This window comes from Choloepus didactylus, chromosome 10 (assembly GCF_015220235.1).
Source record: "Choloepus didactylus isolate mChoDid1 chromosome 10, mChoDid1.pri, whole genome shotgun sequence".
Lineage (NCBI taxonomy): Eukaryota > Metazoa > Chordata > Mammalia > Pilosa > Megalonychidae > Choloepus > Choloepus didactylus.
In genome coordinates, this window is record NC_051316.1 from 118,921,644 (window position 1) to 118,934,308 (window position 12,665).

At 37.6% G+C, this 12,665-nt stretch overlaps 1 protein-coding gene across 1 annotated transcript; it reads left to right on the top strand.

Annotated features, from left to right (window-relative positions):
* Positions 1-3,649: 3,649 nt before the first annotated feature.
* LOC119505298 (olfactory receptor 13D1-like) lies at positions 3,650-12,444 on the top strand. The gene is made up of 3 exons (XM_037797977.1): positions 3,650-3,726; positions 5,588-6,516; positions 12,410-12,444. The coding sequence occupies exons 2-3, from the start codon at positions 5,601-5,603 to the stop codon at positions 12,442-12,444; spliced, it is 951 nt and encodes a 316-aa protein (XP_037653905.1). The 5' UTR covers positions 3,650-3,726; positions 5,588-5,600.
* The last annotated feature ends 221 nt before the right edge of the window (positions 12,445-12,665 follow it).

Genomic DNA, 12,665 nt, shown 5'->3' on the forward strand with positions numbered 1-12,665 from the left:
GAGCTTAACCATGAGCCCTAGAGCACAGCCACAGCTGGAGGAGAGCTAAGATGTCAGCTAGACTGAGGAAGTGCAAATACAATGAACTTAGTGTGTGGAGACATAGAAATTGGTAAAACACTGTGCAGAGGAATGATTTATGGATGAGTGGGGTTCTCTATAAAACCATGTCCTTTTATCAAAACTGAAGTCTCACCAGGACAAGCTACCTATTTTGTGGGGAGAAGGTAAGAATCCTGCACTGAGATCTGAATAGGAAACTTTGGGGCAGGATTGAAAATACTTGTTTCTGAAAAAAAATGAAAAAGGGAAATGGCAACTTCTAAATAATTTACTTTTTGTATTTTTTAAACTTTTTAATTTGAACTAATTTTAGACTTTCAGAGAAGTTGAGAGTTCAAAGAGTTCCCATACAACCCTTACCTCACTTCTAATGCTAACATTTTACGAAACTATAGTACAAACATCAAGAATAGGAAATTAGCATTGGTACTTTATAATTAATTAAACCATGGGCTTTATTCAAATTTCAACAGTTTTCCACTAATGTCTTTTTGTGTTCCAGGATCTTCTCCAGGATCCCACATTGGACATAACTGTTATTTCTCCTTTGTCCTCTCTAGTTTGTAACAATTTCTTAGGTTTATTTTTTTCTTTTTTAATTTAAAAACTTCTAAATAAAACAATGAAAAAAGAAATATGGACAAAAATAATCATTGAGTCAAAGGAATATCTTGGATATCTATGAATATCATTTTAATTGATCATTTCTCCTTACTATGGAAAAGGAAAGTAATTTTGGCTTAGGGTCAAAATTAGATTAACATATGTGAAGAATAAAGTTGCTTCCTAAATAGTAGGGAAACTCTGACTCAGGGTGTGGAATGCAATATTTAGCACTGGTAATATCCTGTTGAGGAAATATTCCAGGATGGGTGTGGCATAGCCTAATTCCAGAGGCTCCTTGGGCGAAATACGAACTGCTGGCTAAGTTTATACACTTTACAAACCAACTAATAGTACCTCTGGTTTACAAATATAAATAGAGGACAGGTATGTGCATGAGGGTTTTGTTTCCTTCAGAGTTTTCTTTCCTTCAATAGGCCATGCACAATGTTGAAGACCAACCTAAATACAGAGCCTTTGGGGGAGATGGAAAAAACTCAAGGGGTCAAGAAATTGAAACTTACCTCTTTCTGGGCAGAAATAAGGAATCAAAGGTAACAGAAGTCCCTGCTGTTCCCTCATGGTCCCTCCTGCCCACCAGGTTTCTCCTCTTTCTTTTTACTGTGTGGTATTTTTGGTGCTTTGGGAGCATCCAAACTGTGTTGCTAAATGGTGGACTCTAGAATCTTTTTTCAAGGATTGGAGCTATGTCAGTATGTCTACTCAGGATGGATGTATTTGTGAGGTTGGTTGAAATCAGAACATTAAATGGCATCAATTTATCAGTGTAATAAAGCAACAGAAAATCTCTCCCATTTCCTATCCATTGACTATTGCTTTTTCTCCTTGGGTTTTAGACAAAGCTGGGCCAACAAATGCTTTAATGTCTTTGACTCTGGTGATCTAATCATTAGAAAGAACACAACTATGCCAACCCTGGCACCAGGGTGATTTCCGACTAAGAAAAATTTCCAATTTTTGTTTCTAACTTTTATAATCAGAAAATATAAGTTCATTGAAGAAAATATGAAAAATATGAAATTGGTTAAGAAAACTATAAATGCTCCTATTTTAGTTTCCCTGGCTGCCAAAGAAATGCCATGCAACAGGTTGGCTTAAACAATGGGAATTTATTGGCTCACGGTTTTGAGGTTAGGAGAAGACCAAAATCAAGGTGTCATCAAGGCAATGCTTTCTCCCAGAAGACTTGGAATCCTGGGGGTGGCTGCTGGTGGTCCTTGGTCCCTGGTTATTTCATCACAAGCCATTGCACATGGCAGCCTCTCCTGGATTCTACTTTCCTTTCTGGGTTCCACTGAACTTCAGCTTGTGCCTTCTCACTTTGGCTTTTTCTTTTCCAGTGACCTTCCCTATAAGGCCTTCAGTAATAGGATTAAGATCCATCTTGATTCAGCTGGCCCACACTTTAACTGAAGTAACCGCATCAAAAGGTCCTATCTATAAAGATTCACAGGCACAGGAATGGATTAATTTAAGAACACATTTTTCTGGGGAACATACCTCCAATCTTGGTAGCCACAAATCCCACTTTCCAAAGAAAATCACAGTAAATATTTTAGTGTGCTTTCTTCCAGGCACATATTTACAAAATAGTGATCATTTATATTTCCATGAGTATAAGTTTCATATAACATTATATCACAAGCATTTTCCCTTTTTCTTTTCCAAGATTACAATTTCCATTGGTATAAAAACTGAGGGTATTTCTTCTCACATTTTATAACATGCCCCACCACCACCATCACATACCAAATTTTCAGTGTCATGGAGGGAAATCAACTATTGATTGGATCTTTCAGGAGAAAAATATTTAAAAATAATAATAGTGATCTATTATTAAATTATTAAATAGTTGGATTTGGTTTGAGTGTATTTATGTATGATATTTTCACATATATCCAAATGAGATTGAACCATACTTTTATTCTATCTTTGCCAGTTTGGGGTGAAAATCTATTTTGGTTTGGTTTGGTTTGATAAAATGATATGCAAAGTATTCCATGATTCTGGAAATCAAACCATTTACGTAGCACAGATATTGCTTCTTAAAAGTATAAAATAACTCTGTGTTCAGTGAACATTTTAAGAGTCAGCATCTGTCTTTCTCACAATTGGATTTCTAGTTACTACTACAGTATCTGCCACGCTTAGTGTTGAATAAATGAGGATGGTATGAGGGAGCTAAGCAGAGTTCTGTGGAAACCCACAGTGGGGCATGTGTCCCAGACCAGAAAGTGAGAAAGTTTTTCTAGAAAAGTCAATAACCAACTGGGAGGGGCCTTCAATTTAAGATAAGAGCATTTGCAAAAGCATAAGATGAAAGCGGTTAGTATTTGGGGTAAGCTGTGGGAGTTCAGCCTGGCTACTTCAGCGCACAGGGGTCAGGGGAAGAGTCTATAGTGGCTCCAAATGTTCTAAATTATAGGGATTTAGGGATGTCAATCTGGTTAGAAAGGACTTTTCCTGAAGCCATATTTCATAGCAAAATGTAAGCAGTATACGTAGACTATATTGTTCCGTTGGAGCAGCTTTTTAGGGAGACGGATGAAACTTATGGGGGAGCAAACGCTCTCCAGTGACTTCTCCCTTCACACAGTCATGGGGTGGGGTGAAGGGGAGGTGGCATGAAGTAAGATGGAGAGGTTAAACTGGGCCTTTTATGGTAGGTTGATTCAGTGTTAATAGGTTACTTTTTACATTTTTTCTTATTTACTCCAGAAACTGGAAAAATGACCTCTTTCATCTTGGCCAGATTTTTTGAGCAGAGAGAAAGTGAGCCGTTCCTCCTTCATGCCTTTCTCATCAACACCCCACCTCCCAGAAGGCAAGTACCAGTTCAGGGCTCTTTTGTAGCAGTAATAATTGACTTCTCTCCTTATCCTAACTCTTTCCTTCCTCTTCTTCCTTCTTAGTAACAGATGTGCTCAAACAGATCAAAACTGCTGCCTCAACCCACACCTTTGAGGAAACAGGTGTGCATACCAGTGTGCACTGAGAGAGGAAGTGCAGGAAGAAAGGAATGTTTCTCAAGTTTCCAAGGTATTGATACCATCACCTCATTTTAAATTCTCCCCAAAACCATTGGCTAGGCAATAACTCACTAAAAGGGACATAAAAATATCGAAAGGTAATGAAGAAGGCAGGAGGGCTGCCCTGTGTAGCTCTCAGGCTCTCTGGAAACAGGAAGGCAGGGCAAATGTGTGGCTGTGCCTCGGGTAAGATAAAGGAGACATTTTCTCATTCTGCAGCCAAAGTCCAGGGAATACACACTATCACAGGAATGCAATAAAGTATTAGGCACAGTCCTTGTACCAAAATATTGTGTTTTGCTTGGGCATCATATCATACAAAAGGGAAACAATTGGAGCATAGCTGAGTTTTCTGTGATATGGTTCTAACCTGTATATAGTAAGAATCAATACAATGGAAAGATCAGTGCGGTTTGGGAGGTTAATTTCAACACACCTATAGCCCGTGCAGTATTTTCGGAGGTAAAGAATAGGATCTGTTCTGTTCTGTGACAGGTTAGCACTGACGACTGACTCTGAAGCCAGACTGCCCAGTATTTAACCTTGGCTCTCGCCTTGTGACCTTGGACAAGCTACTTTAACTTCCCTTTTCTGCTCCACTGTAAAACAGGGATATAAATAATACCCATCTCATAGGTTGCAGTGAACATTAAATGTGTTAACGCATAAAATGTGCTTCTAACAGTGCCTGGCACACAGCTAAATCTCAAAAAATATTAGCTGTCATTAGTTCACCCACACCGATATTTACCAGTAATCAGTGACAACTTTGCATCAGGGACTTTTAGAAGCATACTTCATAAATTCATGATCAGAAGTTTCATTGTTACGACATAAAAATAGTACAAAAGTTCCAGGATGCATTCCAAAGCATCAGATATAAAGACTGAGAGAAAAAATTATCACTAAGTACTGAGTAAACCAATATTAACTCACCTGAGAAAACATATAATATACAGCTACAAATTTGGTGACAAAAAAAAAAAGAAGAGAGAACTTACAGAATTTAGAGGAATCCAAAAGCAATGAAGGTGACCTATACTAAGGGAGTAGAAATTCCAGGTTCTAAAAAACCTGTACATAATGGGAAACCAGGCTCCTCCATCCTTGGAAGCCCCTGGGGCCACTTTCAAACGTTCTAGATTAACTCTCAACTGGTCTTTGAAAGAAGAGTGGATAGATGCCCATGTGAGAGGGGAAAACATTGAAAATCTGTCCATTACAGTCCCAAATTTTAGTGCCATCACCTTCAACACACTGTTAATTTTTCTTTCTGAGACACTCAAGATTAGTAATAATTATAATAATACAACTTAATTATAAAATTATCATAATTGCAGATACTGTCTTTTAGCCATTATTGTGAAGACACCTTAGATATTTTATCTAACTTCATTCTCACAACAAATTGTCAAAGAATTATTTTATTCCCACATTTCACCATGAGCCAGCTGAAGTCAGAAAAGTTAAGTGACTTCTCCAACATCACACCCAAGCTAAATGGCATGGTACTGACTGCATATGTTTTCATTAAAAAACAGCTTTCATCTCAGAATATTCATTAATAATGAGTTTGCTCTATATCCACATTTGAAATTAGTTCATCCCTATTATTTTATTAGCAGCCTGGCACATCCCAACACAATCCTTGGAGATACTGGTAGCCTTGCCTCTGCTGTTTCATGATCCTAAGAACTATAGAGTCTCTCAGTGCTTCTGTTTCATCAACAATAAAATTAAAATATTCCTGCCCTCCCTGATTCCCAGGGACGTTCTAAAAATCAAACAAAATAATGCAACTTAAAGTGATTTTTTAATCTACATTATAAATTTAAATTTCCCTAAGTCATGTCCTTATCTGAACCCTGCAGGTGACATGGACACATGGAGATGGGGAATTACTCTGAAGTGACCGAATTCTTTCTGGTGGGGTTTTCCAGATACCCAGAGCTCCAGCTTTCTGTGTTCATGTTCTGCCTCATCATGTACCTGATAATCCTCCTGGGAAACAGCCTCCTCATTATCCTCACCATGCAGGATTCCCACCTCCACACCCCCATGTACTTCTTCCTTGGGAACCTCTCATTCTTGGACATCTGCTACACATCTTCTTTCATTCCTCCAATGCTCATCATATTTAGGTCTGAGAGAAAGTCCATCTCCTTCATTGGCTGTGCTCTGCAGATGGTTGTCTCCCTTGGCTTGGGCTCCACTGAGAGTGTCCTCCTGGCCATGATGGCCTATGACCGATATGTGGCCATCTGCAACCCACTGAGGTACCCCGTCATCATGAACAGGGTGCTGTGTGTGCACATGGCTGCGTGGTCCTGGATCATAGGCTGTCTGACCTCCCTAGTGCAAACAGTCCTAGCAATGACATTGCCTTTCTGTGGAAATAATGTCATTGATCACATTACCTGTGAGTTACTGGCTCTTCTTAAACTCACCTGTTCAGATATCACCATCAATGTGCTCATCATGACAGTGGGAAGTATTATTTTACTAATAATTCCTCTGTTGTTAATTTTCATCTCCTATGTTTTCATTCTCTCTACAATACTGAGAATTAATTCTGCTGAGGGAAGGAAGAAAGCCTTTTCTACCTGTTCAGCCCATCTGGCTGTGGTAATTTTGTTCTATGGTTCAGCTCTTCTTATGTACATGAAGCCCAAGTCAAAGGACACAAAGACATCTGATGAGATCATCGGTCTGTCTTATGGAGTCATAACCCCAATGTTGAACCCCGTCATCTACAGCCTGAGGAATAAGGAGGTGAAGGAGGCCGTGAAGAAACTCCTGAGCAGACACCTGCACTCATAGAAAATACAAAATGCCTGAAGTTATGTGATGTGTTCATTTGGGGAAAAGACATGTGTTTGGTATTCACAGATGAAGTTGCAGAGCCCAGCATAAGAAGAAGTTTGTGTTTTTAAAGCCAAATGTAGGATTCTCCTTTTTACCACAGACAATGCCCATGTAAACCTTTACAAATAGCAGCTTTTCAGCTGGCTCTCTACCATATGCAGCTCTACCTCTTGGTCTCATAGAGGCCATGATGGATGCTGTTAAAATTCTCTCTCTCTCTCTCTCTCTCTCTCATTATCCTTACTTTATCTCACCTCCTTTCTCTTTCTCTTCCTTGCTCCACCTGTATTCTCCTCAGTATTTCTATTTTTAGTACTACCGCTCCCTCTCCCACTCACTTTGTAATTCTCTCTGCCTCTTTTTCATTCTTTTATTCTCTTTGTCTCAGTAACATTCATAATTCTAAAGTAAAGAGTCACAAGTGGTTCCAAGCCTCCACCCTTCTGGAGTCACTCATTCTTTTAGCAGCCAAATGACAGTAGTCTAATCTCTATTCTGCATGAGGGCATACAGACACCTTGCAAAATATTGCTGAGCACTTGTTACATTTTCCAAGTTTGGGATCACTTTTGTTTCCATACTGCTATACTGAGCTTCCACCATTCCCTCTGATAATCTTACAATGATTTCCCCACGGTATTTAAGCTCCCTACAGTCCATTTACTACTCAAAGAATGTTTACAATCCCTTTTAAAAAGCACATGTTCAAAAAAAATTAAAAAAAAAAAAGACTTTCATGTCTAATAGACTTTACTTAGCTTGAGAATAAGACACAAGGATACAGTAAAGAAAGTACTTTAATATTTAATATCACTGCTCCTAGTAACCACCAGACATGCTTTCTCACAGGGGTCTCATAAAACTATTTCCCTCTTTAGCTCCTGGCCAGCCACCTTGTTGCTAAGGCCAATTCATTTCCTTCTTCTCTAAGAATCAAGGCTACCCCAGTAAAAATATATGGATTTATAACCCAGAATACTCTTAAACATGGCCCTTCCCTAAAGAGCAAGTGGGCCTACTCCCAAAAGACATACCAGCTTCTATTTTTAGTACTCCAGAAGGATGTTCAGGCAGTTTAAAATAACTATGTGTTCTCATTGCCACATCAGTGATTCAGAACTATTGAAGAGCATTCTAAAGACATCTTGTCAATGTATATGTTATTCACTTCAGGAGTAACAAATATATAATTTAAAAAAATCACCTTTACCCACCCAATGGATTGGAGGGTTTAGTCATGAAACAAGAAACTCTTCAGAACATACTATCAACCAAAGAAATTGCTTTGTCTCTTTGCTGTCACCAAAAGTAATGATCTTGAGTTCAATTATTTGAAGGATTTCATGCTCCCTTACTTGACACCAAAGTCAGAGAGCAGATATGCTATCCTCATCCAAGGAAAAGAAGTTCCAAATCCACCAAATAATGTACAATGGTAATTTAACACAACAATCAAATGTCACAGAATTAAAAGCATCTGGTTCAGAAATTGATGTTTGAACCTCCTCTAAAACATCCACAGTGGACTGTTTTCCATCCTTTCTTGCACACCTCTAATGATGGGGAACTCACCACTTCTTTAGGGATCCTGTTGTAACTGTTAGAAATATAAAGGAATCTGTTCTTTATATTTCCCATTTTTTATGCTTAGCTGTAGTCCTTGGAACAATATTCCTTGAGTTTATTTTTATAACTAAATGTAAACTTTAGCTCCTAGAATTAACGCAGATATTTTAATTCATTCACGTATTCATTCATCAGACATTTGATGCCTACAGTCTTCTAGATAATAGTAAACAATATGAACATTAGGTTTTGAGATGGGATTCCCACCCATATCTTTTTGATTCTAAAGGGCCCCTTTATCTTTTGTTCTCTGCTACTAGTCTGTTTCTAGCTTTTACAACCTTTCAGGTGGATGATTATAATAATGTTCAATGTGGTTCCACAGCCCCTGAACTTTGCCTATTTCTACCCTTTCCAGATTAATCTTCCTAATTAGTTCATGGATTTCATCATCACCAACTAATCAAAAACTTAGCTTGCCAACTAAAATGCAAACCCATTGACCTCAAGTAATATCCCTCCACACTATGGCCATCATCCAAATTTCCAGAATTCTCTCCTAGGGAGATCATCCAGTCTAATGCTTTTAATAGCTCACCAAATCTAGAGCCTCATCCTTGACTTCTGTCCCAGACATTTTACAGTGGCATCTTATCTAAATCTAATAAACAAAACACATTTCTCTAATGCTCCCTGTGAAATTATACTGTTTTAACTTCCTGCTCCTTTCCCACTGTGAAATGTCATATTTCTTTTACAGGGGTCCTCCACTCCTCTTGAAATAATTTCCAAAATTCTCAAAATGATCTGGAAAGCTGCCCAAGATCTAGATACCATATAATTCTTTAGCCTCATTTCTCACCAGGTCTTGTCTCCCCCAACTATTCTGCATCCTGTGCTCCATCAACACTGAACTTCTAATTCCTAGAATATACATCTCTCTCTCTCATTTCTGTTTCTTTGCATATGCTATTCCTCCTCCCTCAAAAATGTTTCAGTAACTCCTTTTTCACTAGGTTAATTGCCATTATTCTTCACCTCCTTCCATCTTCTGTAGATGTGCTCCATGACCTCCAAGTCTGAGATAGGTAGCCCTCCTTTGTGTTCTGACAACGCCTTGTGCTCCCTTAATACAGCACTTATCCCGTGCCGTGGCAATCGCATATTTAAATGGCTGCCCCCACAAAACTGAGGCCCCTTCAGTGCAAGCAACATATCTTTCTTGTTAATCATTGTAACCCCAGCATTTTGTCCTATGTTGGGGATATTATTAACCACTCAGCATACAATTATTGTACTGTTGACTTCTATAATCTCTATCTTGGTTAATAGCATTACTATCCATCTAGTAACTCAAGAGAGAAACCTCAGATCTGCCACTAACTCTTCCCCCTCTTAATCCCCTCTAACCTGCAATCTACAAGACATAAATTCAGCCTTCTAAATACCTTTCAGATCTGCTAACTACCTCCTAACTAGTCTTAATACCATTGCCTTTTTATGTCTCAATTTAATTGCTGCAGTCGCCTCCTAATTGGTTTTTCTGACTTCAGTTTCACTGGCATCCTTAGCACCCCATCCTTCCTGCATATTTTGGCCAAAGCTATCTTTCTAAAACACAAATCCGGTCATGCTATGCCCCTGCTGAATGATAGATGTGTGAGAAAGTTACTTAGTGAAGCCTTAAATTTCTTTATCTAACTACTAGAACAATTAGGTAATCACAAATAAAGAAGTGCAATTAAAGCACCAAATACATGGGTCATTTGGAAATCCTTAAAGAAAAAATTAATCTTTACCTCTACTTCATCCCATACTCAAAATCAATTCCAGAAGGATTGAAGACCCAAATGTGAAAGATAAAACAATAAAAATTTTAGAAGAAAACATGGCAGTAAGCAATAACCATAAAGGAAAAAGGGGGTGGATTTTTCCATATTAAGATTAAGATAAGAACAGCTGTCCAACAAAATTAGCATTAAGAAAATGAAAAGAATTGGATAATATACTTCAAATACATATTTCTGGCAAAGAACTTGTACAAGAATATATATTTTAAAAATAAATGATAAAAATACAGACAACTAATTGTATTTGAATGTGCATATCACAAAACAAGACATATGAGTGGACTATATGTACATAAAATAGATGCTCAGCTTTATTAGTCACAGGGAAATGCAAACTAAGACAGTAATATGATAATATACCTACCATAACAGCTAAAATGAAGAAGACAGAAAATGCCAAGTATTTCTAAGTGAAACTCTCATGTACAGCTGGTGGGAGTATAAATTGGCAGAGACACTTTGAAGTACAGGAAATACTTGCTAAAGCTGAATAGTAGCTTCCCCTATGGCCCAGGATTTCTGTTGCTAGGTATTATCTAACAGAATTGTAAACATATACCCACCAAAAGATGTATACAGAAATGTTTATATCAGCACCATTCATAATATATAAAAACTGGAAAATGTAAAAGTCAATCAAGAGTAGAATAATGGAATACAATGGAATATAACACAGTGGAGAATAAAGAAGATACAACTTCAAATAACATAATATTAGTTAAGGCCAGACATGAAAGAAAATAAACAATTCAAAGCAAACAAAACTAACCTACAGTATTAGAAGAGAGGATTGTGACTGTAAGGACTGTGTGGAGACTTCTGGAATGCTAGCAGTGCTCTGTTTATTTAATTATCTGTGATGTGTTCTGTACCTGAAAATCCATCATGATATAGCACTTGGGAGTTTGGCACTTTCAGTAAAAAGTCAACTAAATCAGTAAAGTACCCAGAACATTGAGTTGGTAGAACTCCAGAAAGTGTCAGTTACTTTCATTGTGAGTAATGATACTATCATTAGTGTTATTGGTACATCCTTATAAATCCGATATTCACATAGTTCATTCTTCAAATAAATGTGGTCCAGCAACCTCTAAGTTTCTTAAAACCCATAGAAGGAATCCAAATATTTGGACAAAAGCAGCACTTATAAAATCCCCTTTTCTCTTATCCACTGACATCACGTTCCCCAGCTATTTTGGAGTGTATTTTTCCACCATTTTCCAACTTTGCCTTTCCCTCTATTTAATTTGCCTTCATCTCACCATTCCTTTATTATATTTATTGTAACACCTTTCATCAGACAAATTCAAAACTGTCCTCCTGGGGCCAAGAGTTCAGAGAAGGGTGGGTTTTGAAAGAACTTAGGGATTCATATTAGTGAGCTAGGATACATTTTGATTAAATCTTAGATTATAAAATATTGTGGAGATTACAAAGAGCAATAACTCAGAGGGCTTATCCAAGTTGAAGATGCTTTTCATATCATATTATTACTAAACTCAAATGTCAACTCCTCTGTGAAGCCTTTCTTGACTCCTCCAAAAAAAATTATTTCTCCCTCTCCAATGTTTCAATAGTCTTTGGATAATGTATATTACTATGCCCCTATTTTAATTTTTATTATATAGCATATAATATTTATTCATTGTTGTTTACGTGAATGCATAGGGGCTTAGAAGTAAAGAAGAGATGATACAAATTCCAACTCTCTAATATATAGGGGCATAAACTTTAAACTCTTGCAGTAAAGTTAGAGTCCTCATAAGATAGATGCTTATTATAATTCTTTGTTGAATGAATGTGTGATTGTCATTCATACGCTGAAGCCAAACAATTTTGTTTGCCATGACTTGAATGCACCTTGCCAATCATTGCTGCCTTTGCATCTTTGTTCATGCCATTCTCTCCATCTAAAGGTACCCTCCTTCTAATCTACCCATCAAAATCCAAGGCCTTCCTCAAAAGCTTCCTTGATTTCAAAGCCTTACTTATCATTTCAACTAATTTGAATCCCAGTAGCAATCTATTTATAGCATTTATAATATGAAGATTTAGATTCTGTTTGTGCACTGATTGTAGCCCCTGCTTTATTGAAAGGTCATTAGGGGCAGAGTTACTGGTCTTTGTAACTCCCACAAGAATTAATGATGCAGGATTCAATTGATATATTAATACTTTGGATATTGCAATTTGCCAGTTTTCATCATGTGCATTGGACTTTTTAAACAGATATTTTTCTTTGGTAGAGTATGGCCAGTAAGACAGTGGAACACAGATTACACACACCTAGCAATAAGCCTAGTTAAGGCAGCAATCCTTAAATGGTGCTGCAGTGTCACTTATCTGTTTTTTTTCCCTCCTGGGCATCAAATCTATGCCTATAATACACAAGGCAGGGAATATCTACTTGAGTTAAGAATCCCTGGACTGGTTTCTTGAGCTCATAATTTAACAAGAAAAAATATGAATCTACAAAACAGTCATTCCCAAATGCGTATCTCCACCCCTGAGCTCCCTAACATCCAGATTCATATATCCAACTGCCTACCTGACATTTCCACTTGGATGATGTCAAATGAAACATGTCTAAAATGGAACTTTTCATGCCCCCTACCACCAAATACTTAAATCACATCTTGTCCATCTCAGGAAGTGCGCTACCATTCAC